Source organism: Nerophis lumbriciformis, linkage group LG19 (genome assembly GCF_033978685.3).
Source record: "Nerophis lumbriciformis linkage group LG19, RoL_Nlum_v2.1, whole genome shotgun sequence".
Classification (NCBI taxonomy): Eukaryota; Metazoa; Chordata; class Actinopteri; order Syngnathiformes; family Syngnathidae; genus Nerophis; species Nerophis lumbriciformis.
Window position 1 is genome coordinate 21,625,939 of NC_084566.2, and position 22,303 is coordinate 21,648,241.

General features: G+C 40.0%; 1 protein-coding gene across 7 annotated transcripts in view; it reads left to right on the plus strand.

The window, feature by feature from the left end:
- The window catches only part of LOC133618712 (adhesion G protein-coupled receptor L2-like), a 230,169-nt gene that overhangs the window by 112,841 nt on the left and 95,025 nt on the right, over positions 1-22,303 (plus strand). For all 7 annotated transcript variants that reach the window (XM_061979315.2, XM_061979318.2, XM_061979317.2 and 4 more), the window contains exons 4-5: positions 5,252-5,361; positions 13,476-14,276. In XM_061979315.2, the coding sequence (XP_061835299.1) occupies positions 5,252-5,361; positions 13,476-14,276 (911 nt within the window). The remainder of the gene's footprint in view (positions 1-5,251; positions 5,362-13,475; positions 14,277-22,303) is intronic.

The following is a 22,303-nucleotide window of genomic DNA, read 5'->3' on the forward strand; positions in this document are numbered from 1 at the left end:
CAATTATTAATACACAATTAGTCATTTTACACTTGATTTTAATCGTATTTAAGAATGATATCTAACCTACTTACTGTTTACAACCTTGTCAAATGATATGAAAGAATGTGTTAATCACAAAGATTATTATTTATTTAACACATAAACCTTAGGCTTAGGCTGATTAGAAAAATAAGTACGAACCAAATATACTGACTCATAAATAATTGACCAAAAATAAATATGTTGTGCTAAAACTGATAGACAAAATCCATCCATCCATCCATTTTTCTACCGCTTATTCCCTTCGGGGTCGCGGGGGCACTGGAGCCTATCTCAGCTAGAATCGGGCGGAAGGCAGGGTACACCCTGGACAAGTCGCCATCTCATCGCTGGGCCACTGATAGACGAAATGAAGAATGAATATGTTTCTTAACTAAACTATCAATACAATTTAAGTGCAAATTAAAATACAGCTTCACCATTTTGATCATAATTTTTGCACTATTGACTTTATCTCCAGAATTCTTCTGTTTGTTTGATGTTGTCAGTACTGCCACAAGTAGTGGAAAAGTATATTAGAACTGAGTATTGCTGCGGCCCATATGGACCACAGCTGAGATATAGTTATGTTTTGGTGCGGCCCAACAATGGGCCCTGGCTCTATGGTTAGGAAACACTGGATTACAGTACTCAGCGGTAGCCCGGAAGATCCTCCAAGTGTAATTACCTGTCCACTACAACACGGTTATGGCGTGGAAATACTTTGTCACATCCTGTGTAATTTCTTTCAGTTAGATCTGGGCTGAAACCATGGGCCTGAGATGTCCTGTCAAAAGTTGTTCCACCTGACAGTCACAGCTACAACCTTGAGCCATGTTAGCATTAAGTGTTGTTAGCATTGTGTGTTCTCCGTTGTCATCGCTCACAAGGCTCACCAATATTATTTGGAACTGTGTTATTGATGTGGAACATGAATTGCATCTTCAATCAAGTTCATCTCCACCTAGCATTGCCTGGACAGCTGCAGATAGCTGTCTTATTAGCATTAAGTGGCACGCCGACTTACTACGTCAAAGGCTCACCAATGTGGAGACGTGTTATTGATTAAAAAAAAATATGCTTAAAAATGTTATATATATATATATATATATATATATATATATATATATCTGTTCTAGATAAAAAAAAGGACTAGTTCAATATAATTTATTACAAACAACTACAGCTGTTTTTTTAGTAATGTAATAATAATGTAAAGTATTCACCTTTTCCAGCAGACTGATCCTTTTTGGTCTGTTCTGATTAGCGTCTTTCCGTCTTATTAGATTCAACATGTAAAATGAGCCGAGTTACCCAAGTGGGACGGCTGGTTAATAAGGCTGAGATAGCAGAGGATAATGGCGTTGAAAAACTCCTGGTTGTGTTATCTCCCACAATCAAGAGTAATTGGTTTTTCAGGTGATGAGCTGGGAAGGTCACTCACACTAGGCTAATACTAGCGAGAAAGACCGGGGAGGCTTTTGACTCAAATGTATGCGAGCAACCCTAAGTTGGGGACACTCTTATATTGAGGTACCACTGTATTTGAAATTTCACTCCAAAATAGACGTTAAACTCAGACAGCTGAGCTTTAAATACTTTGATACAAGCCCGGATAAAAGCAGTCTTGTGGTGTGTTTACTTGTGCAAAGCTTGAAAGCCAGTTAACATCTAAAATGTCCTCCAATAAGCACGCAAGGTTAGTCTTTTCTTGTATCTTAGTCTAGTCGTTTACAAAAGGCAAACCTGTTAGGCTCCTCGATACTCTGAGTTGGCAGCTACACAACAGCTAAGCACGCAATAGCACTCAAGCTGGACATACGTAATAAGTGTCCTTAATTGAACAATATTGCAGTTTAAAACATGACATTTGCAAATTATAAACAAGTATCAACTAATTATTGTTGCATAATACAGATGCAGAATTGTATTAGAAAAGATCCAATAACATAATTCAATGTATAAGTTTAACTTACCGTATATTACCAAATAGTAGCCCGGGCGTTTATTTCACAAAATGGGGTCAGACCCTGGGTGGCTATTAGGACATGGGCGGTTATTTGCACAAGGCTTTTATTTATTTTTGCACCAGCCTGCACCAGGCCATTATTTGGTTACAATGGTTAGTGTCCAGTATTTTTTTCGTACTAAAAACTTTAAATGTAAAAGCTAATGTAAACATACAAACAAAAAAACAAGACTATCAAAAGACAAGAGATCAACAATGCCTCAACATGACAGTAGTGCAACAATTGTCACATAGAATACAAATACTAAAAATAAATAAACTTTTTAAATAAAGCAGCCTACCGGGAAAAATAAAATTATGGTACCAAGTATTCAAGTATAAAACCCACCATCAAAACAGAACAATAATACTGTCACTTAAATAAAATAAAGGCTACAGTACTCCAAGTTTTAAATAAAGCAGCATACAGGAAAAATAAAATTATGGTACCAAGTGCACTCGTTGCACCAAACACCACCCCGGTGTCTCTCGTGTCACTCGCAGTGGCATACAACTCCTTTGCCTTAATGCGGATCATTTTGCGGGACACACGGTGGTTCAGTCCACGAACGTGATGTATCCACTGACACAAATTAGCATCAAGCTCGTCGCTCACTTTCTTCCTACCTCCACCAGATAAGCGAGCCCGTTTTCCATCGATTGCCGACTGAGATTGTAGTTCTCCCTTTTTTTGTTTCCATTCTCGTACACGTTTTGGGTCAACGTTAAACTGCCTGGCCGCTGCCAAACCAGAATTCTGCTCCGCATACTTCACAACCGCTAGCTTGAACTTTAAGTCAAACTTTCTGTTCTTCCCCCTTAAAGTATTCCCGTCCATCAGTTGTGTATCCTGTTCATTCAACTCACTGCTGCTGTTGCTTGCCATGTTGAAACTTTTCCTCGTGGGTTTGTTGTTGTCGTTGAGTGTGTGTTACGCTATATGCGGTCACCCATTGCAATATGTTGATTACCCAGAATCCCCACGTAACGTCTGCTGTTACCGTAATGACCAGAATTATTGCACCTTTGCTTTTCCTTTTATCTTATAAATTGGGTTTAATGAAGTCAATATGATTTTAATCTAAATTATGCAAATAACAGCCCATGGGCGGCTATTTGGACATAGGCGTTTATTAGGAAGAGGCGTTTATTTCACAAAATGGGGTCAGACCCCGGGCGGCTATTAGGACATGGGCGGTTATTTGCACAAGGGCGTTTATTTGGTAATATACGGTAATTATTGTTGGCAAAAAAACAATTACCACTTTACTTCATTCATTAGTTGAAATAAATTTTAATAATGGATCCCATATTCCATACTTGCCAACCTTGAGACCTCTGATTTCGGGAGGTGGGGGGAGGGGGGTGGGGGTGTGCGTGGTCGGGGGGGCGTGGCTAAAAGGGGAGGAGTATATTTACAGCTAGAATTCACCAAGTCAAGTATTTCATATATATATATATATATATATATATATATATATATATATATATATATATATATATATATATATATAAAATAAATACTTGAATTTCAGTGTTCATTTTTTTACACATATACACACACACAACACTCATCTACTCATTGTTGAGTTAAGGGTTGAATTGTCCATCCTTGTTCTATTCTCTGTCACTATTTTTCTAACCATGCTGAACACCCTCTCTGATGATGCATTGCTGTGTGGCACGCACAAAAGTGCTTTCATCAAATGCACTAGATGGCAGTATTGTCCTGTTTAAGAGTGTCACAACATTGCTGTTTACAGCAGACGAACTGCTTTACGGTATACAAAAACGTGACTGCTCTCGTTGTGTGTTGTTGCCGCGCTGGGAGGACGTTAATGAAACTGCCTAACAATAAACCCACATAAGAAACCAAGAACTCGCCCTCCATCATTCTACAGTTATAACGTGATTGGGCAGGTATGCTGGTTATATTGTGGGTTAGCGGACTCAGGTCCTCATGGACCTGAGTCCGCCTGAATTTCGGGAGATTTTCGGGAGAAAATTTGTCCCGGGAGGTTTTCGGGAGAGGCGCTGAATTTCGGGAGTCTCCCGGAAAATCAGGGAGGGTTGGCAAGTATGCCATATTCCAATATATGATTCATTATTATCTAAACTAAATGCAGTTTTTTCTACTGATTTCTGCTTGTGTATACCAGTCAGTATGAGTTGGACTATCAACATCTATCCATTTTTTTTAATATAACCCTTTTTGTTATGATACATATTGAAAGAAATGCATTTTTACTCTTTGATGACACATTACTAAATTGATGCACAGACTATGTAGTTTGTTTCCAATGGCAAAATATTGAATATTAGCATTCCCAGTGTGCACTCTCTGGTTCAAAGACAAATATTGTGCTTTGAAGGGAGCGGGTCGCTTCCTAATAAATGCGCATACTTGCGATATTTATACGTTACTTTAATGTAGACCACGTGTACAAATGTGGTTGTTGTGCAAAACAATCCCACTGCGAAACTTTACAAGGCTCTCTTGAATTACTAATGGTGCTTTAAATGTCCCATCCAATATTTAAATGTATGTTTTTAATGCATGACATGGCTGGTGACCTCCTGCAATCCTGGCCATGTAAATTGTTTTGGGTTCCATGTTTGCCTCAGTCACTGCTCACATTCCCTCTGCCTCAAGTGAACTCGTTTGAAGTGCAAACGGCAAACTGGGTCCGCCGCTGTATATATATATTTTTTATGCTGCAACCCCCCCTACCTACTCCCTCCCCGTCTTAACTTGAACTTTACATGCACCCAGAAACATTTAACTAAAAAAAAAAAGGGCAAACTTTTGCAATTTGCAGAGGAGGCTGTTAATTTATAGTGGCGATGCGTTTCCATGCAAAGCAGGCTAAAACAACCTCTCGCCCCTCTCATGTGTTTGTCGCCCACGAGCACAGAAAGCAGCTCCTTTCTCCAGGCCGACGCTGCTGTCTGTTACATGTCACACACACCTGCTGTGTCTCCTTGTTAATGAATGTCTTCCCTCTCCTCCATAGTGCTGCGAGGATGCCGTTAAAGGAAAATGCCATCGCTATTACCTGACATGCCTTTAGCAGCTGTTATTCATCACGTCTCTCCCCTTATGCACATGTGACAGTCCTTCCTTATGCTCAGTGCTAAAGCTGCCAATTAACTCAGACTAATCTTTCTGTGGGTGCTGATGAAATCTTTGGTCAATCTTTCTTTTCACCTCCTCTCCTCTAGGTGCAACAACCGTACGCAGTGTGTGGTTGTCACTGGCTCCGATGTCTTTCCTGACCCATGTCCTGGCACCTACAAGTACTTAGAGGTCCAGTATGAGTGTGTTCCTTATAGTAAGTATTACCACGCTTAATTGCTCATGGTCTGATTTATTTTGCAATATGCTTAGCAAAGGTACATTAAGGAAAATCACAATCCTACACAATTTACGGCTGGGCGATATATTGAGTTTGTAAGATATATCGGTATATTTTTAAACAACAAATGAATTAAGAACATCGATATAATTTATTTCACGTCAAAATGACAAAGCACTGCTTATTTGTTGTGTTCCTTGATTCTCCCCCGCTCCTCACTCCCTCTCAACACTCCATGGCCTACTAAACCCCTCCCCTTCCTCCTTCCAAGATGTGCTTGCACGTATCAGAACATCCATGATGGGTTGGTTGTTTACTATGATGAGTCACGATTGGTTGAGATTAGGGCAAAACATTAGGGACAGGCCAATCAGAGGCAAGATAGGGCGGGTCATGGAACCAGGAAGGGAAATCACAACAGACATCCAAAATGACGACGAGAGAGTCGTAGAAGAGAAGAGGGAATATTCAAGCGGGTGATTTATATTTTTTTTAAACTAGTGGAAGATGGCAGAAGGATTCTCTTCTTTAGATTTTTCTTTTAGCGATGTAGACCACGTCCAGGAAACCCACAATGCGTCTACTTGGCCACATTTGGACAAATGTATGCATCTGGACAAAACATTCATGTGAGTTGTTTACCATGTAAGCCCAAATCAAAACTGATCTCGAGTTGCCAGGCCGGGCATATTTCGCACGAGAATTGTTGCCAAAAATGTATGCCGAATTGAAGAAGATCATAACCGCACAATTAAGTCAAGTCACTTACTTGGCGCTGACCAGAACTGTACATGTGTGACAGTCCATTACATCGCCGGGAATTAAAAAGTGCCGGCCTGCAAATTTATTTTTTATCTGAGTTTGATACATTTTGTATTATTTGCACAGCTATGTTATTTATTTTACGTAGAAAGAATATTTTTCTATTTTATTTCTTTATTTTTGTTTCTTTTCTGTGCTGTTAATACCCATCTTGACTAACTGGGTTAATAAATGTACCACTGACTGTTTACAGTACAGTTGTCATTCACTTCAATTTCAGTAAATCTCGCTCAAAAATGAATATCTTTATATGTATATTTTCACCGGAAAATATATCGAGGTATATATCGAATATCGAGTTTAAGTAAAAATATATCGAGATATACTTTTTCGTTCATTTCGCCCAGACCTAGCACAATTTAACATGAATGAAAAGGAGTAGGAAGAAGCAGAGTTTATGTAATCCGACCTACACCTTCTCCATGACTCAGCTATTCCTGAGTTTGTTTTACATCCTGGGTTTGAAATGTTTCTAATAGAGAGAGAAAATAATGTCATGAGTGTCCAAACCATTTTGTTTATTTGTTATTACATCCGAATCACTATTGTCATTTATTTTGATCCAGAATTTATACATATTTAAAAAAAGGAAAATATGTTTTTTTGTTTTTTTTTTAAATAAATTCATACGTCAGCAGCGAAGAGGAGCTTTTGTAACCTGTAACCTGTTTTGAAAAAAATGTTTTATCATTTTTATATCAAATAATATATATACTATATATATATATAGTTAAAGAGAAGACATAGTTAAAGAGAATATATAGTTAAAGAGAATATATAGTATATGTGTTTGTTTATATAGCCATCTGCAACTAGATGTGCTGTTAGAACAACACAACAAGTCAACAGTAATGAATTGTGGAGTTTCATGTACAGAATGTTCCTGCTCTCCACCAACTGACACGACTGCATCAGCAAAATAAAAACATGGAAATAGAAATTGTAAGCCTGCTGCACAGCACATTAACGCAATTTTATGAGCATGTGCGATGCAAGGGTTTAGCTTGAACATGCACACGCACTCACATACAAAAAAGCTGCACAATAGTGATGTAATTTTATGACAGTTATTGGCAATCTCGCTCTCTCTCTCTGAGGGACCTTATGACAAAATGTAACTCATTTTGTGAAGTGAAGTGAATTATATTTATATAGCGCTTTTCTCTAGTGACTCAAAGCGCTTTACATAGTGAAACCCAATATCTAAGTTACATTTAAACCAGTGTGGGTGGCACCGGGAGCAGGTGGGTAAAGTGTCTTGCCCAAGGACACAACGGCAGTGACTAGGATGGCGAAAGCGGGAATCGAACCTAGAACCCTTAAGTTGCTGGCACGGCTGCTCTACCAACCGAGCTATACCGCCCCACGTGTACATGGGGAAAAGACCACACATTTTTTTCATCATTTTAGTTACAATAATTATTACATATTTAAGTACCATTTATAATTAATGGGGCTTGTCATATTTGAGTAATTATTAGTATTATTTAGTATTTTTTATTATTATTTGTATATTAAGGGGTGCAAGTAGGAATTTAGTAGTTCATTTTTGTTGATTTGTCATATATTTTTAATTAATGATAATATACACAAATGCATTATTCAATGTTTTTATTATATTGCATTCACTATTTATTTTACTAGTACTATTAATATTTGTAAATATTTTTGCAGTACTATGGTAGTTGAATCTACTACAAACGTACTTAAAAGAAAAACAAATACAGGCAGTAATAATAATATTGATAGTTCAATTGATATTTTTTTTAAATAGTTGTTTGATTTAATTGGTTTATTTGTATGTATGATAATTTATAATTTTTGTTTATGTTGTCTTAAGACAACTAAATATATTTAGAAGGGCGGTATAGCTCGGTTGGTAGAGTAGCCATGCCAGCAACTTGAGGGTTCCAGGTTCCATCCCCGCTTCCGCCATCCGAGTCACTGCCGTTGTGTCCTTGGGCAAGACACTTTACCCACCTGCTCCCAGTGCCACCCACACTGGTTTAAATGTAACTTAGATATTGGGTTTCACTATGTAAAAGTGCTTTAAGTCACTAGAGAAAAGCGCTATATAAATGTAATTCACTTCACTTCATTTGATTGTTGTTGTTTTTCAATAGTGTTTTTTCCCTGAACTTAAGGTTGTATTTTTAAATAATCACAACCAATTATTTTGATGTAATTTAAAAAATATGTATAAACACTTATTTATTTTAATTTCACACACAAGTTGGCCTATATGATTTCAATGTTTGACTTATGCGATTTGATAAGAACCTCACTTTTTGACTCAATGCTGTATGTAGATACTGTTGAGAAATTATAACATAGTCATTGAAACTTGGACATATTTGTTAAATGTAGCCATTCCATTGAAGCTGGACGAGATGTAAGCAAAGTCTGCGTTTATGATCAGAATAAATCCTGGTTGAAAGCTTGTTTGAGACACATTTATTAGAGCATAGCTCAGATTTATGGGTGTGCTGTAAAAGTACTTAGTACTGATGAATTGTAAACACCGGCTGAAATATTCACTTTATTTTCTTCCTTTCTTTCAAACAGACCTCCCTTTCACCTCCGGCCCTCCTCCGTCCTTTCTGCAACTAACCTCCTTGCTGTCATTTGTTTCTTAACTAGCAATTTTTCATGTGGGTCGTAGCCTCTCCTCCTCCTCCTCCTCCTTGGCTGATGCGGCGCCAACTGTCCATGAATAAAAACATCCTTATTGGGCGAGTGCTGCTCATCGGTCATGTCATGCTCCATCTTGGAAGTGTGTAGGCCAGCAAGTTATCTTAATAAAGTTCACACGTGACAAAATACTCACCCTCTACCTTTTAAAACATTCTAAAGGGTTCACACAAACACTTTCTATCATTATAACTAACATCTCTTTTCCCTTCCAACTACAGCTCTTCTGCCCTCAAAAAGCTGCCTGCGCTTCATCTCATGATCACATCCTCTCACAGTTAATAATCTTCTTGTACCTGCCAGATGACCTGTGATAACCTTTCTCTTCCTTTTGCACTCTTTTTTTGCCTTCTTTTCCACTGCCTGAAATAGAAGTGGAGCAAAAAGGTAAATGGCTGGTCTGGTCCTCGTCCCTCTCTCTGTCCTCTCTTTTTCCTGTGATGTTGATGCTTCCCGTCTCTTTCTCTCCTCCTACTGCCTACTGTTAAATCCATAGGAGGGTTGTTTGCACATATGGACTACATTTTTTTAAAGACAAAAAGAGTGCAGATTTTTCCAGGGACAATTACTGTTGTTTTTAACCAGAGCTATTCAACTAACAGCCACTGGGAAATATTTTTTAAGAACCCACTGCAAAACTGTTAATTAAAGGTCCTCTATCAACAAAGAACACTATGCTGTTTTTAGGGACTTCCTGAAAAAACACCAGTCAAATATAATCTATGTGACAGGAGACTTTGCTTTTTTTATAGACTTATACAGCAAAAACACAGTTCCAAAGATCATATCTATGCAGTTTTTAAGGACATAACGCAGAAACGCTTTATCAAAGGTCCTCGATATGACAAAGAGCTCTATGCTGTTTTTTAAGAACATACTGCAAAAACACCAGTCTAAGATCCTCTCTATGTGACAGGAGGCTCTGCTGTTTTCTGTATGAACTCTAATCAAAGATTCTCTAAATGACAAAGAGCACAATGCTGTTTTTAAGGATGTACTGCACAAATACCAGTCAACGGTCCTCTATGGGACAGGAGGCATTGCTGTTTTTATGGGCTTATACTGCAAAGACATTATTCAAAGATCCTCTAGTGTGGTGTTGTTAAGGAGTTACTGTAAAAACACTTATCAAAGGTCCTCTGTATGACAAAAAGCACCATGCTGTTTTTAAGAAAGTATCTGCAAAAACACCAGTCAAAGATCCTCTATGTGACAGGAGGCATTGCTTTTTTTATGGACTTATACTGTACTACAAAACACTATTCAAATTCCTCTATATGACAAAGAACATTATGCTGTTAAAGGACCTTCTGAAAAAACACCAGTCAAATATAATCTATTTGACAGGAGACTTCTTTTTTTTTTGGCTTATACAGCAAAAACACTGTTCAAAGATTGTCTATATGACAAACAGCACGATGCTGTTTTTAAGGATGTAATGCAAAAACGCTTATCAATGGTCCTCGATATGACAGAGCACTATGCTGATCCTCTCTATGTGACAGGAGGCTCTGCTGTTTTCTGCATGAACACTATTCAAAGATTCTCTAAATGACAAAGAGCACAATGCTGTTTTTAATTATGTAATGCAAAAACACCAGTCAACTGTCCCTCTATGGGACAGGAGGCATTGCTGTTTTTATGGGCTTATACTGCAAAAACATTATTCAAAGATCCTCTGAGAAAGCAGTGTTGTGTTTTTAAGGAGTTACTCTAAAAACGCTTATCAAAGGTCCTCTGTATGACAAAAAGCACCATGCTGTTTTTAAGAACGTGCTGCAAAAACACCAGTCCAAGATTCTGTATGTCACGGGTGTTCAACTTGTTTTCATCAAGGGCCACATCACAGTCATGGCTGCCCTCAGAGGGCCGCTTGTAACAGTGAATGTAAGAATATAAAAGTATAATGGCCTCATTATATTATATTATTAGATTTTTGTACGTACAAATTGATGGATAAATTGATTTGAAATTGTAAGTCAAGGTGAGAAGCAGATATTTAAGTCAGTGGTTCTTAACCTTGTTGGAGGTACCGAGCCCCACCGGTTTCTATGCGCATTCACCAAACCCTTCTTTAGTGAAAAATTAAAAAAAATTTTTTTTCAAATTCAAGACAGTTATGTTTTTTTACTGGTGCTCAAAATGAACCATTCATGAACATCACCTTGTTCAAAGAACAATACCAACACAGTGCATGAACGCACAACAAATTACACACCTGAAAACCAGTGTGACTTCTGCTGTTGCCGTATCCATAATACGACGATAGGGAGAAGTTTTAATTTACACGATGAGTCGGGTGTGTCTTGACCTCCGCGGCGGAGGCTCCACCGAACCCCTGAGGCCGACTCACTGAACCCCTAGGGTTCGATCGAACCCAAGATAAGAACCACTCATTTAAGTATTTATTGTTATATTTCTATCATACGGTATTTAATAATTAGGGGTGCCAAAAAACGTCCGCATCCAAAATGAGGTATTGTAACCTGTAAGCTATTTTGTTAAGGTGTTGTTATTATTATACCAAATAATACATTGCTAAAATCAGTTTGAAACGAGAATCGTGTTGAATCGAGTATCAATTATGAATCAAATTCTCACCCCAAGAATCGGAATCGAATGGCGAGGTGCCCAAAGATTCACACCTATAACAATTTAATATCTGTATATATATCAAAGTTTAAAACATATGAATTTTTTTTCTGTCAAAATGGAAGCATTAAAAACATTTAATAAGAAAGATGAATTATCCACATTATTCCCAGGCTTTTGCGGGCCACATTAAATGACGTTTCGGTCCGGATCTGGCCCCTGGGCCTTGAGTTTGACACAAGTGTTCTATGTGACAGGAGGCATTGCTTTTTTATGGACTTATACTGTACTACAAAACACTATTCAAAAGCCTCTATATGACAAAGAGCACTATGCTGTTTTAAAGAGACGTACTGCAAAAGCACCGGTGAAAGATCCTCTATGTGACAAAGAGCACTATGCTGTTTTTACGAACTGACTGCATAAACACTAGTCAGAGATGCTCTATAATGATAAAACTCTTCTCTGCTAAGTCTACGTACCTGCTGCAAAGATGCTAGTCAAAAATCTGTGAACTGCTGTTTTAGAGGACCAACTGCAAAAACGCTAATCCAAGATCTACTATATGACGAGTGTGCTGTTGTTTTAAGGACCTATTGCAAAATACTAGTTAAAATATCTTCTGTATGACAGGAGACCCTGCTGTTTTTAGGAAAAGTCAATGATCTTCTGTATGTCAGGGGCGCCTTGCTGTTTTTAGGAGCCGACTGCAAAAATGTGTGTTAAATATCCTCTATATAACAAGCGTACTCCACTGTTTTGAAGAACTTACTGCTAAAACACTGTTTTTAAGAAACTGCTGCAAAATTAGTTGCGCCCAAGTTATGGTTCGATCTGGTCTGATGATTTTCACATGCCAGATTTAACCACCAGTTAAGTAGCCCTGGTCTAAACCCTAGCAAAATGACTAATATATTTATTACCGTACTATCTATGAGTGCTTCAAAGTTTTAATAGGCTTAAAGTTTCCTCTGCAAGATGTGAAATATTAGCGAAAGCTAATTGTCGTAAGTGCTTGAAATGATAACAGTTTCAGGACATCAAATGTTGACAACAAAAGACTGAATGTAGAACAATAAATATTAAAATGTGATCACGTATGAAAAAAAAAACCTCATTCCTCGTAGCTCCACAATAAATTTGCTAATTGTTCCAGGATCAAACTATGGCCATCATATAACACCTTGACTATCATACAAGTGCAATAAAAAGTAAACCATTAGTATATATATTAGTAAAAACAGTTAAGGTATGTACTCACCCTTGAACTTTACTGACATCAAAGTTATGGACACTGTGACAAAATGCAACACATTTTTGTGGGGGTTGTCCTTTCAGTTATACTATTATAGTTTCTGACGGAGACCTGTTTACCTCAATAAATAAACGTTACTGCATCTGTAGTGGCATTTTAAATGGCATAAGATATGCGGAGGACTCCCGGCAGCTTGAATTCTGTGTTTTTGCAGGACTATAGGAGCATGTTCTTTTTGCCAAAACTTGACTACAGCTGGATCTGAACTTGGAAAAGCAGTATGAACCCTGTATGTAGTTTGTAGCTGCACCCATAGCACGTGATGTTCTACAGCAGTGATGGCTGCCCGAGACAGGGCCTTCATTCACCAAGGACCAATTAGGAGAAGCTCTCCGTGCCGTGATCTCGCTCAGCCATCAGTGATTCCTCCTGTGCCCCAATAATGTAACAATCCTGTGCCACTCCTCCATTTCCGCTTGCTTTGCTGCCTCCCCCCCTGCCATTGACAACCCGTTGTTCCCACAAAGACGTCAAGCCTCTCAATGGTGGTTCTTGACCCCTGTCATGGTAGCACTGTGCATGTGTCCACCTTGTCGTGTCATTCGTTTACAGGGTTTATATTCCTCCAAACAGTCTTTCTGGTCCTCAGCAAGAGTGATGCTACCACATGTGCAAACCTCAAAGATGCTATCCCTGATTGTCATTGCTTCACTCTCTTCTCTTCCAATAGTTTTCATTTGTCCCGGGACTCTGAAGGGTGTAGGAGACGCCACCTTCCTCTATGAGGCCGAGCAGCAAGCAGGGTCGTGGTGCAAAGACCCGCTCCAAGCTGGCGACAAGGTCTTCTTCATGCCTTGGACGCCGTACCGCACGGACACCCTCATCGAGTACGCCTCTCTGGAGGACTTCCAAAACAACCGTCAGACGACCACGTACAAACTGCCGCACCGCGTCGACGGCACCGGCTTCGTGGCCTACGACGGCGCCATTTTCTTCAACAAAGAGCGCACGCGCAACATCGTCAAGTTTGACCTGCGCACGCGCATCAAAAGCGGCGAGGCCATCGTGAACAACGCCAACTACCACGACACGTCGCCCTACCGCTGGGGCGGCAAGACGGACATTGACCTGGCGGTGGACGAGAGGGGCCTGTGGGTCATCTACGCCACCGAGCAAAACAACGGGCGCATTGTGGTGAGCCAGCTCAACCCGTACACGCTGCGCTTTGAGGCCACGTGGGACACGGACTATGACAAGCGCTCGGCGTCCAACGCCTTCATGATGTGCGGTGTGCTGCACGTGGTGCGCTCCACCTACGAGGAGGGCGAGAGCGACAGCAGCAGAAGCCAGATTGATTACATCTACAACACCAAGCTGAGCCAGGGAGAGTACACGGACATCGCCTTCCCTAACCAGTACCAGTACATCACCTCCGTGGATTACAACCCCAGGGACAACCAGCTGTACGTGTGGAATAACTTTTACGTCCTGCGCTACGACCTCCACTTCGGACTGCCGGACCCCACTGAAGGTGAGAGCTGCTTTTCTACAGGAAAACGTATAGGGAAGTTTCGGGGTTGCACTGATTGTCTCACATTTCAGCACAGTAAAATAAACTTGGATATAGAAATAGATATACTGTATTTTCCGGACCTTAGGGCGCACCGGATTAAAGCTAAAGTTAAAAGTTAAAGTACCAATGATTGTCAAACACACACTAGGTGTGGTGAAATTAACCTCTGCATTTGACCCATCCCCTTGTTCACCCCCGGGGAGGTAAGGGGAGCAGTGACCAGCAGCGGTGGCCACGCCCGGGAATCATTTTGGTGATTTAGCCCCCAATTCCAACCCTTGATGCTGTGTGCCAAGCAGGGAGGTAATGGGTCCCATTTTTTGAAGTCCTTGGTATGACTCAGCCGGGGTTTGAACTCACGACCTACCGATCTCAGGGCGAACACTCTAACCACAAGCCCACTGAGCAGGTATTATATATTATAAAGCGCACTGCCGATGAATGGTCTATTTTTAATCTTTTTTTATATATAAGGCATATCACATCCCTGCTCCGGATAATAAGGTACATTAAAAGAGTCGGATTATTATAATTTTTTTCTAAATGGAAAACACTTCCTTGTGGTGTACATAACATGCAATGGTGCAATACACACACCATAATAATACTCGTTTGTTGAGCCACATCAAACGGTGCAGCCTACACTTATCTCTTATGTTTGATTGCCATCTACTGGTCACTGTCATCATTACACCATGTACCAAATAAAATTGCTTCGAGGTGGGTAAGCTCAACCAAACGTATTCCTTACAATAGCAGACATTATTGTCTGAATATCAGGCAACGCAATGAGTACACCTAACTCCGGATTTCCACTGGATGCGTAACGGCGGTGGACTCTTTCCGTTTCCATTCAAGTCAATGTTTCGATTTCCACCACTGCCAAAACCCTTGTGCACGGCGGTGCCATGCCTGTGCCGTATCACATACCTGCTCTAAATAAGGGAGCGTCTGTATTTGCCAGACAGCGCAACACAGCAAATCAATTGAGCTAAAATATGCTTGTTTGGGACAGGAAATCATGCACACAAAATAATAAAATATCCTGTTTACTTTCAAATTTAAATAATCCGTGTTAAAGGCGGATCGTATTTTACTCTTTGAAACGTCTTAATGGGCGGGGACGGACTAGAAGACAACTTGTCAAAGGTTATTAGACGTCAGTTTACCTGGTTGACACAAATTAATGAGAACATGCTGGTTCTGGTGGTCCACAAACAAATAATCATATTACAGGAATATCCTGGACAACTATTTGGGGGCCTCTGTCAAATACCAGCTGATACAGGGGCGAGGATGCAAGGGAGTGGTTAGCGGGACTTGAATGAGATGTGTGTGTGTGTTTGTGTGTACAAGGCTTGCCAGGGATGATGTTACTGTATGTGTTGGTGCTTGCTACAAAAAAAGTCAAAAGACGTTCCGTGCAAGCGCCCTGCAGCAGCCCTTACACATCCAGTGGAAATGCGAGATTAACAGTAAACATGACCAAATTGTGTGAATATTTAGTGGGAGCATTGCTATCTAGTTCCGCCCTAATCCTCTTAAAAGTTAAAGTTAAAGTACCAATGATTGTCACACACACACACTAGGTGTGGCGAGATTATTCTCTGCATTTGACCCATCACCCTTGATCACCCCCTGGGAGGTGAGGGGAGCAGTGGGCAGCAGCGGTGGCCGCGCCCGGGAATCATTTTTGGTGATTTAACCCCCAATTCCAACCCTTGATGCTGAGTGCCAAGCAGGGAGGTAATGGGTCCCATTTTTATAGTCTTTGGTATGACTCGGCCGGGATTTGAACTCACAACCTACCGATCTCAGGGCGGACACTCTAACCACTAGGCCACTGAGTAGGTATGGAATTGAGCTGAGCTGTTCAGGTTATTACTGAAATGTTCTTCCACTCCTCCATCATTTGTATTTGTTCATTTGCACACAAACACACAACAAGCCATTAATATACAATGTAAAGTAAAACACATGTGTGGGAAAGGTTAATTAGACCCTATGGTCTTGTAAATCACTCCCCAAGACATCACAATTATCACAGCAACAAGAATAGACAAGTCAAATGCAACATATCATATACAATAAACATACTCATCTTAGGTCACTCGAGACCTACACAACATTTAATTGTTTTTATAGAAGATAATGTAGTTGTGGATTGAAGAGCTGGTGGTACCGTATTTTCCGCACTATAAGGCGCACCTAAAAACCACAAATTTTCTCAAAAGCTGACAGTCCGCCTTATAACCCGGTGCGCTTTATATATGGATTAATATTACGATTCATTTTCATAAAGTTTCGATCTCGCAACTTCGGTAAACAGCCGCCATCTTTTTTCCCGGTAGAACAGGAAGCGCTTCTTCTTCTACGCAAGCAACCGCCAAGGTAAGCACCCGCCCCCATAGAACAGGAAGCGCTTCTTCTTCTACTGTAAGCTACCACCCGCCCCCGGAAGAAAAAGAAACGCGCGGATATTTCGTTTCATTTCCTTTGTGTGTTTACATCTGTAAAGACCAGACTACAAAATGCACGTACGGTGAATATTCGCACCACAGGGAATGAGAAGTCGTCCTTCACTGTGGTTCTAGCTTGCCATGCTAATGGCCAGAAACTTCCTCCCATGGTGATATTCAAAAGGAAGACCTTGCCAAAAGAGACCTTTCCAGCCGGCGTCATCATAAAAGCTAACTCGAAGGGATGGATGGATGAAGAAAAGATGAGCGAGTGGTTAAGGGAAGTTTACGCGAAGAGGCCGGGTGGCTTTTTTCACACAGCTCCGTCCATGTTGATATACGACTCTATGCGCGCCCACATCACAGATGGTGTCAAAAAACAAGTGAAGCACACAAATACAACACTCGCCGTCATTCCGGGTGGATTAACCAAAGAACTCCAACCGCTGGATATTGGTGTCAACAGGGCATTCAAATCACGACTGCGAACGGCGTGGGAACAATGGATGCCCGAAGGCGAACACACCTTCACTAAAACAGGCAGACAGCGCCGGACGACATACGCCAACATTTGCCAGTGGATCGTAAATGCCTGGGCAGATATTTCGGTCACAACTGTGGTCCGAGCTTTCCGGAAGGCAGGATTCACAGAACTACTGGACAACAACAGCGACACTGACTCCGATGACTTCGACGAGACGGAACCGGCCATTTTGGATCCCACGCTTGCGCAACTTTTCAATTCGGACACCGAAGACGAAGAATTCGAAGGATTTACGAATGAAGAATAACTTCAGAAGGTGAGCGCTATGTTTATTTTGTGTGTTGTGACATTAACGTTCGAGCAACATTATGTTGCTATTGCTCTACACCATTTTGAATTTTACTATGTTTGTGATTGCACATTTGCGTACATTTTGGGACAGAGTTGTTAGAACGCTGGTTTTCAATATATTATTAAAGTTTGACTGAACTATCTGACTGTTTTTTTGACATTCCCTTTAGCGCAGCGTAGGCGCGGCTTATAATCCGGGGCGGCTTATTGGTGGACAAAGTTATGAAATATGCAATTCATTGAAGGTGCGGCTAATAATCCGGTGCGCCTTATAGTGCGGAAAATACGGTAATTTATTACCAAGTAATTACAGCGTACATTGCTGACTCGACGTTCCACAATGTCTTGTTTTGTATGTACATCAAAAGAATATCTGAAAAAAAATTGGAAAATTATTCGCAAATCAGTAGATAAATGTACATTCATATACATACAAATACTGTAGACAAAAATCAAAACAAACATTGAATATTGTCAAAATGTTCTCTTCTTAAAAAAGAGGAGCAGATAAGAACATTATACTGGAAAAGTGCATTATTTTCAGTCATTTATTTTGAATTAATAATATTTCGTAAAGATGTGATTGACAAGTAGCACTATTGCAAAACATTTTATGTGGATATGTTAAACTATATCACCTCAACATACAAAAAACATTAGTAAAATAACAACCTTTTGTCAAAATACCAATCAATGTCATCATCTTGCTAGAGACAAGTTTATGTTGTTTCAAGTTATTTTTTTGTATTACCAATTTCCTAAAAGTTTGGTTTAAGGCACCAGGCTAATTTTAATGCCATCTATGAATAATTTAGCTTTTGTACTAAAAATCATAGATTCGTTTAAAATTAAGTGGCAATTTATTCACTTTAAACTATTCAGACATAATAGACAGTTCTTCGTTTGCTTCTGTTGTCAAGCAATCAATATTAGAATGTGATGTTAAAGACAGGTATCATCTGATAATATAAGAGGCAGTACATTCCTTCAAACATGTGTTTAAATCATTGCTATGGAAAAATAGAACCCAGAGGAACCCCTGAAACTAATTTAGCTCTATTAGAATGTTGATTATTAGTAGAAACATATCGATGACTACGAATGATCGATAAACCGTAAAAATGATAATCGTGATAAAACTCGACGGTTACTATTACTGTTTTAAATAAAAATTATCGAAAAACCGTAATTGATAGCCACACTTTGATAAACTCACAGACGGGCTGGCGCTAGCTTGCTAGCTTAAATGCTAACATAAATACAAAAGACATTAACGTCTTTCCCAATTAAGAAATGACATACCCCAATCTAAACTCATACAAACAAATCACTGTCTGAGCAACTAAGATCTTCAATTGTGGACATTGAACCTACAAACTGTACTCTCTTAGACAGAGCGATCAATTTAAACTTGGAGAAATATGAAACATAGATGTTTTTATGGTGCCTTAGAGGACCACTGAACAGAGTAGAACACCACAATGCCCATCAGAACACTCTTAGCAGTTTGTTCAGTACATGTTGGAATTCTTATTTCCATCAATGAACCACAACTCCCCCAACAGCACTCGAACTTGACATTACCACCAGCAGACGCGATTATCCTGCTACTCACTTGTGTTGCTAACTATTTTCACAAAAGTAGTAAATCTATACTGCTTTACAAGCTGTACACTGGCTACTCCAAAGTATATTATTTTCATTAAAACTGATATACGTACAGTAATAGAAAATGGATGCTGAAAAGTGAGGCGTGAGACACTGCGAGTCGAACATTGTCTTGTGGGATGTCACACATGGCTTCCTTTTAATTTTGGATGCAGTTCAGGTGTGATAAAGCGATCCCCAGTGTTGAGAAAAGACCTCATTTCCAATCACAAATTACAGATTCACTTTGGAATGAGGGGCGACTCCCGGGTGGCGATTGCGTCGCCCTACCAAAACCCTCTTCTTGATTACCATGAGGCACGCCAAGGCACTCTCTCCAGCTGAGGCCTGGACCCTATCAAATTCCGTAATCTCCCAAACCCGATATGAACACTGGGCCTCTTCACCCTTCCCTTGAATGCCTGAATATGGAATAGGTTTTTGGAGTAATGTGTTTGTTTTTTATGTCACAGGTTATCCTCTCCTCCTTGTGTTAAAGTTGTGTTGCCATGGCAGCGTCTGTGGCACGGCAGGTGGACATTTATATACTGTATATATGTGTGTGTGTGTGTGTGTGTGTGTGTGTGTGTGTGTGTGTGTGTGTGTGTGTGTGTGTGTGTGTGTGTGTGTGTGTGTGTGTGTGTGTGTGTGTGTGTGTGTGTCTGCGCGTGCATGCGTGTGTCTGCGCGTGCATGCGTGTGTAATATTCGGAGAAAATGACCCCCCTCTTTGAGCACAATATTTTTCTAAGCAGCAGTCTTGACTCTTGCAATGTGCCATTCCTGGAATGGCGTGAGAAGAATGGCGAAGACTCCAGTACAGAATCTTAAATTACTCTGTGATGTGCAGGGAGGTGACTTGACATCAGACTGATAACGGCCGTCATTATCCTAGCTAAGCCCGGTTTATGGAGAGAGGCCACCAAACATCGAGATTTTTACGTCATGGCAGCGATTCAAGCTCTGGCTTGTCTTTGGCATTTTGTCTGTCAAATCAGACTAGAAATACATGTAGCCTTACAACCCTTGTAGCATATCAGGTAGCCACATTTTTATTCAGAACTTCTGGATGCTCAGCTGGAAATGTGATTCTTGACTCAAGCTTGTTGAAGGGGGGTTATCATCGACGTCTCAGTGGGGGCTGCGTGCTCCCCTGAACTCTGACTTGTTGTCAGCACCGACTGTTTGTATTCCCGCCCGAGCCTGGAATCTGGACACCTAACACCCACGTTTGTGTCTTTAAAGCAAAGCCTCAGTTAGGAACATGGCGACAAATAAATATGCCAACGTGAGCTTAGCCTTACCACAGTCTCCACTTTGCTGCAGCCCACTGCTTTCTTGATGCCCTCAGTCTCCTCTTGGATAAAACAAAGTCAATTGAAGGGATGATCATCATTGAATTCTTAAAGCAGAGGTGTCAAACTCTATTCCCACGTGGGAAATCATTGCAAAAGAACTTAAAAATACAACTACGACAAATTCAGATTGTTTTCTTTGTTTTACTTCGACCTACAATAGAACAAGCACATTCTGAAAATGTACATATCACAAATAATCCTCCTGACAAAACACTTCAAGTTAGTTGAAAATTCTGAGGAAAAAATTGGTGCAGTTTCGAAAACACAATGAAGAACACAATGAATTTAGACTTAATCTCAATGCATATACAAAACAATTAAACTTTGAGTCACAGCCCATATAGGATTGAACATAAAACAAAATAAATATTAAATAAAAAATATTTTATGTATCAACTACCTCAATCTTCATTTCCACATATTAATCGTGCTAACTCAACAAACCATACAAACTGAGGTAGAAACCTTTCAAGAGGGTTGAGTTACTCCCTGCCTTCTAGGCATCACTGTGTATCGATAGAAAAATAAAAGTTGTGCAATGTGTGAAAAATTTCAACAAACCAAATAGAAAAACTTAAAAGACTGACAGTATTGTAAATCACACCCTGTTCAATTATTTTAAATTTGCACAGAAGACAATCATTTTCACAGAACTATATCAATATGTCTCATGCAGCATTTTAAGTGGGGTTACCAATTTTTATTTTACGTCTGTTTGTTTTACGTTGGGTCGAGGGGGGTCACAGCCCCGCTTTACCGTGTACCTCTTGCTTGGTATATGCTCACCCCGGTATAAACTATTTGCTTGCCTAACAGAATTGCTACCATATTGTGACATCTAGCAATAAAACAGCTGTTTCTTTCATTTAAAAATGCAGCACATTTTTACACCTACCAAACTCATCTCGCAGGCCAGATAAAACTTGTTCGCGGGCCTTAACTGACCCACGGGCAGCATATTTGACATCCCTTTCTTAAAGCGATCGTATCATGCAAAACTTTTCTTACACGGTGCTACCTATTTTTGTGTACCAGTATATGGGATTCCCATAAGTCCTGAAAATGTGAACTGAAACCATGGGTGATGAGGAAAAAAATGTATAAAACAATATTGTCTTCTTCAAAATATGCTGTTTGTAATTGGAGCCTTTAGTAACGTATTTTGCTTAAGTTACTTCAACGCATATTTCCATATATGGTAGAGGTTTACCCGGAAACATCTGCGCAAGTCTGCCATTTTTATTGTCGTCCAAAGTTATTGTCAATAAGTTCCTTCTTTTTCTCCATCCTCTTGTTGTGAGGCAGACTGGCTCTTACATGCACATTGTCCTAATATCCTCCACCCTTGCCATTTCTAATAAAAAGTAAAGTATACTAACAAATGAAGACTCGATAGGGTAGCGCTAAAAACAATACTATGGCTGACAGGCTGGAGATGCAGTCAAAGTGGGCTGGGCCTCGAGGGGGATTTCAGCATATAATAAGAGCGCCTACCAAACGACGCATTCTGAAGAGACAGTCAGAAAGTCAGTAAAACAAAACCTATGCAATGTTTGTACCAAAGCACCACCACTGCAAGTTATATAGACAACAAGGGAGTGTTTTAAATGCAGGGGGAAAACAAGCATTGTATGACCTCTTTAATGGCTGTCTTTGGGCTCTTGTCAACACAGCCTGTTGGTTTTCC